This window comes from Octopus bimaculoides, chromosome 1 (genome assembly GCF_001194135.2).
Source record: "Octopus bimaculoides isolate UCB-OBI-ISO-001 chromosome 1, ASM119413v2, whole genome shotgun sequence".
In the NCBI taxonomy this organism is placed as follows: domain Eukaryota; kingdom Metazoa; phylum Mollusca; class Cephalopoda; order Octopoda; family Octopodidae; genus Octopus; species Octopus bimaculoides.
The window spans coordinates 88,039,747-88,044,899 of record NC_068981.1 but is presented as its reverse complement, the minus strand read 5'-3'; the positions used below and the strand labels follow the sequence as shown (position 1 = coordinate 88,044,899).

At 35.3% G+C, this 5,153-nt stretch overlaps 1 protein-coding gene across 1 annotated transcript in view; it reads left to right on the top strand.

Moving 5' to 3' along the window:
- The window catches only part of LOC106872255 (apoptosis-inducing factor 3), a 115,028-nt gene that overhangs the window by 67,695 nt on the left and 42,180 nt on the right, over positions 1 to 5,153 (top strand). Inside the window, exons 4-5 of the mRNA XM_052966188.1 lie at positions 900 to 950; positions 2,634 to 2,757. Of these exons, the coding sequence (XP_052822148.1) occupies positions 900 to 950; positions 2,634 to 2,757 (175 nt within the window). The remainder of the gene's footprint in view (positions 1 to 899; positions 951 to 2,633; positions 2,758 to 5,153) is intronic.

Sequence of the window (5,153 nt, the reverse complement as noted above, 5' to 3'; positions counted from 1 at the left end):
TAGATATGTGAGGGTATGGAGAGTGTGTGGATAGGCACATAGGAGAGAGTGGTGATCATGGGTGGTACAATGAAGGGTTGCTGGGAAGATGGGTTGACAGAGGGAGCTAACAGTGTATATACATTGAGTATAATACATAGCTGGCTATTTTAATTTGATACTGCCTCAATTGTGCATACACAAATGTCTATATTTTAGAACAACCAACTTCTTAAGGATTTAGTATAAACTTTGGTATTATATCGAATTACAATTATTTGGCATTTGACAAAGCAAACTATTATTTTTTGGATTAATTTGTGTTCTTGTTTGTTTAAAATAATGAGGTTTGATTTGAAGGAGACTTTGATTATTTCTGACAGGTTGATCAACTATGTTGGGGCTCTTTCACTGGAGCCCATGAAGTTGGGTCTTGAGGAAACTGTTACAACTTTTGTTGTTGTTTAACCCCTAACCAATTCTGATTAAACATACTTATCGTGAAAGGATTTCCTATTGTGACCATACCACCTTTTTGCTCAACACATTATCCAATGTATCCTTTTCTAAGACAGTAAGGTGTGATTTGAGGTAAAATTTGGCTGTTATTTCTTGCCAGCTAGATCTTGATGGTGTCTGGTAAATGAAGATAATGATGATGGCTTGGTCACTGATTGAGTTAATAAGGATGTTTGTGGTTCAATTATGATGATAATGATGATTGGTAATATTGTAATGTTAGTAGAGGTAATGATTGTATGAATAATTATGTTCGTGCTGATGATGATGGTTGTAGTACCAGCAAGGGATAATCCTATTGATGATTCCATTATAATATAAAAGTGGGTATTGTTTCTCTGTCTGTAATAATGATCACAATAATGGTGATGATGATAATCATGTTTTTTTTTTATTTATAGGTCAAGCAAGTATCAGTGTGAATAAATATTCTACTGACAAAGAAGATGCTGGTAAGTGGTTTTGTTTTTTTTGTTTTTTTATGGTTTTAGATAGGATAAAAAGCTTGTAAGCATTGCCTTCACAGATCCTCTGAGAGTGGTTACAGTGATTTTGTTTTAATATATTTTGATATATTTTATTTATCTCTTAAGAGATACAACAGCTATAACTAAAAAGACTTGTCAGTTCACCTCATTGTCCCCATGAACAAAATGGAAAAGGTGTTGTCCCAGAGGATGGCTAGAGAGATGCATTGGAACAACTACTCCGACTCGTGAGGCTCACATTTGCAGATAGCCAACTCTGCCCTGACAGCAGTCAGCAGAAATATAGTCTGAGGGCCAAGAATGAGGTTTCCACTGCCACAGGCTTGACTTCAAATCTGTCACAGAGTGACTGATACTTTGACATTTTGCCCTTCTTGACTTGATGAGCAGTGAAGCCTGGGCTGGCAGCTGAAGACACCAGGTTGCCACTGGAGATGTCACAACATAGTTTGAACAACAGTTGTAAATCAACAATTGTAGAGGGAAAAATGTTAGAGAGGAAATCTGAGCAGTTTGATGTTATGGGAAAGAAGGATTGACCAAAGTGGTTAGCATGGGGGACCTATGAAGAAAGGCATGGAATGAATGATTAGAAGAGGTGGAAATGTTTACTCTGAGGAGCAAAGTCCACTGTTGTAGTAGCAATTGAAAAGTGGAGTGAAGAGCCTGCACATCTATGGGTTAGAGGTTGGACTGTGTCAGTTAGTGGATCATTGCCAATCCATTGACTAGCTTTTTTTTTTCAGTCCAGGATATTTGTGTGTGTGTGTGTGTGTGGCAGCAATACTGTCCCAGATGTTTGAGTCATATTCTGTTGTACACCTTATTTGAATTTGTGGAGAGTTTGATATTGATCAGATTTAGTGTTTTGCTTTGGCTTATGGTTTTAATTTTATAAAACTCACCAGAAAAGATCATAAGTGATGGTGAGGTTAATATTTCTAGATAATTTGAAGATTTTAAGTGAATATTGTCCAAGATTATAAAATACAAGTCAGAAGCTTGTTACTTTGATTAGCTCAGTGAATGCCTCATCATGTGCTTTTGAAGGAGGCAAGATTATCTATCCTATTCTATTGGTTTACATCTTTATTTTCCCACAGTGTATCCACTACTAATGTAAGAGATGTTATGGCACACTGGAGGGTAAATATAAGAGACAGAGTTATAGAGGAAAAAAGATCAAGAAAAAGACTATACATATAATAATCTATAATCTGAGTTGGTAAAATACAATGAGAATGAGATGAAGAACTGAGGTGTGTGTGTGAGCTTCAAATGGCTTTTAGATGTAGAGATGAATATAGTTAACAATTTTCAGAAAAGCAGAAGCTTTTCTGTTGTGGTAGGGCTAGGGCCTCTCAATTCTTAATTAGCTGACACAAATATGAATTTGTGGTTTTCTTGGAATGTGACTTTTATACTTATCTATGTACATTTATGTTTCGATACAGTCTAGAACCACACAACAAAGTATATCTAAAGTGTAAGATATGCCATTGGTTTCTAAGAAGATAATAGCTGCTTTCCACAGAAATGACAACACTATGTAATAATTGAATGAGTGACTATCTTATCTGTTGTGTCTTTCTCTAGATGTCTTTCACAGGCGTTTCTTTCTAACAGCTATTGTATTTTATTTATTAGTTACAGGCTTGAGTTATAAACCTACAGCAGCTGTGAGTGAAGAGCCATCTTTGAGCCCATCACCTTCACAGCTCAGTGAAATGGAGGTGATTGTTGGACCTATTGAGGATCTCCAGCTTGGACTGTAAGTCATATGTGACATTTCCTAACCTTTTTGTTTTTATTTGTTTATTTTTGTTTTCTTTCTTTGTATTTTTAAAGGAAACCTTCTCAAACTTTTTATCGTTGTTTTGGCAGCGAGTTGACTATATCAGTATATAATAGGAATGATTAATATTCAAAAGTTTCTTTAGTATTTAATGTACAAAATTTTTATTTTGTGACAATTTCATTTTTATGTTTCTAAAGCTATCTTTGCTATTTTGTTTTGAATATCTTCTGATATATATAGCTTTTATTTGTTTCAGTCATCAGACTGTGGCCATGCTTGAACACTGCCTTGAAGAATTTTAGTCAAATAAATCAACCTCAGTTTTTTTCTTTCTTGTTTTAGTGCAGTACTTATTCTGTTGGTCTTTTTTGCCATATTGCTATGTTATAGGGGCATAAACCAACACCAGTTACCAAGCAGTGATCACACACACACACACACACACACACACACAGAAGACTGAAAATGACTATCACTTGTATGATGATGCTCATTTACAAGCATCATGTGGCATCTAAATAAGGGTGCATGCACACATACATATACACACACACATAGGTCCTTTCAGTTTCCATCTACCAAATCTACTCACAAGGATTTAGTCAGCCTGGTGTTATAGTAAAAAACACTTGCCCAAGGTGATGCTTAGTGGAACTGAACCCAAGACTACATGGTTTGGAAACAAACTTATTAAGCACACAATTGCTCACTTATCAAAAATACCAGATCTTCTAGTACTCACATTTGTGATAGACTGTCATCTTATTAAGGAAAAAAATCTATCTTCTGTTTGCTGAAGTATTGGCTCTTATACACTCCTAGCAACTTTCAGGGCCTTTTTGATTTTTAAAATGATTAATTTTCAATCTATCTAAAGTTACAACAAAGTAGGCTACATAAAAATACAATAAAAGCAATGGCATTTCTCTTGCACAGCTGGCCTTCTACAGTTTAAAAGTAATACAAGGGAAAAGATTAATGGTATAGATGGATCAAAAAATAATTGTTATGACAGATGTGCTGTGGCATAATAATACACGTCATCTATCACACCTGTTGTTATACTGTTACTATGTGTGTTCTGTGGATGGAAGTAATGCTTTGTTGATGATGTTTAGTAGATGACACATAAATGTATATGTGTACGTATGTATGTATGCATGTATGTATGTATGTATGCATGTATGTATATATGTATGGGGGTGGATGTTGACTTGGAAATTATAGATATTATCTTGTTAGTGTTTTTCTGTTTGTTTTTTTTTTCTCTATTGGTAAATAATTGCCACAAAATATATATTTGAAGTTGATTGTGTTGGTTGTCACGCAAAATCAAATGAGATAGGAGTTGCTGCATAATATGGCATCTCTGTAGCTAAATAAATCTGTGCCAAAACTGAACAGATATTTTTGACATTTTTTCAAAAATTTTTTACTACAGCCACTTGATCTGAAACTTCCCTGAAATAGAATTAGTGGAGCTGATCTCATGCCTTGTTCGTTTTACAGATAATATTCATCTAGTAATGTTTGTTGCCACTTCAACATGGCTGTTCCGTATGGAACATTACTATTCTTTTTTAATCCCAAGAAAACACCTCCTCCAACTGGTTAGCAACACAACCAGTCTCTGATATATTGCAAACAGAGAAGCAAACACCCACCATCTAGCAATTTGACAGAACCAGTAGACCAGCCTGGTTTCAGGGTATTTGCCCTTCCTTAGTACTGTCCGCTAGAGATGGCAGTCATTCACCCTGTAGTGCAATATATATAGAAGAATAAGCGACATTCTGTTGCTGATCTTGCAACAAGCAAAGTAGCTAGTTCTAAAATCTCTATAAGAGATGCAAGTAGTAACTCTACTAAGATGATGGAGGTTTTCTCCCCTCCTTGCAATATATCAGATACAGGTTGTCATTAACCAGCTGGAGGAGGTGTTCTCCTGGGATCTAAAAAGAGTAATAACATTCTTCCATACGAAACAGTTATGTTGAGTGGCAGTAAACATTGCCTTTCCATAGAGTTACTCTTTGCATCAATTCTAGAGATGTTAGGACTAGCGTCTATTTTTCTTCACTGTGGGTCAGAAGCATGTTAAATACTTGCCATATCTCCTGTTCCTGCATATATATATACATATCTACATGTATATGTATGTATGTATGTGTATATATATATATATATATATATATATATATCTACATGTATGTGTTCATGTATGTATATCTACATGTGTGTGTATGTATATCATCATCATTGTTTAACGTCCGCTTTCCATGCTAGCATGAGTTGGATGACTTGACTGAGGACTGGTGAACCAGATGGCTACACCAGGCTCCAATCTGATTTGGCAGAGTTTCTACAGC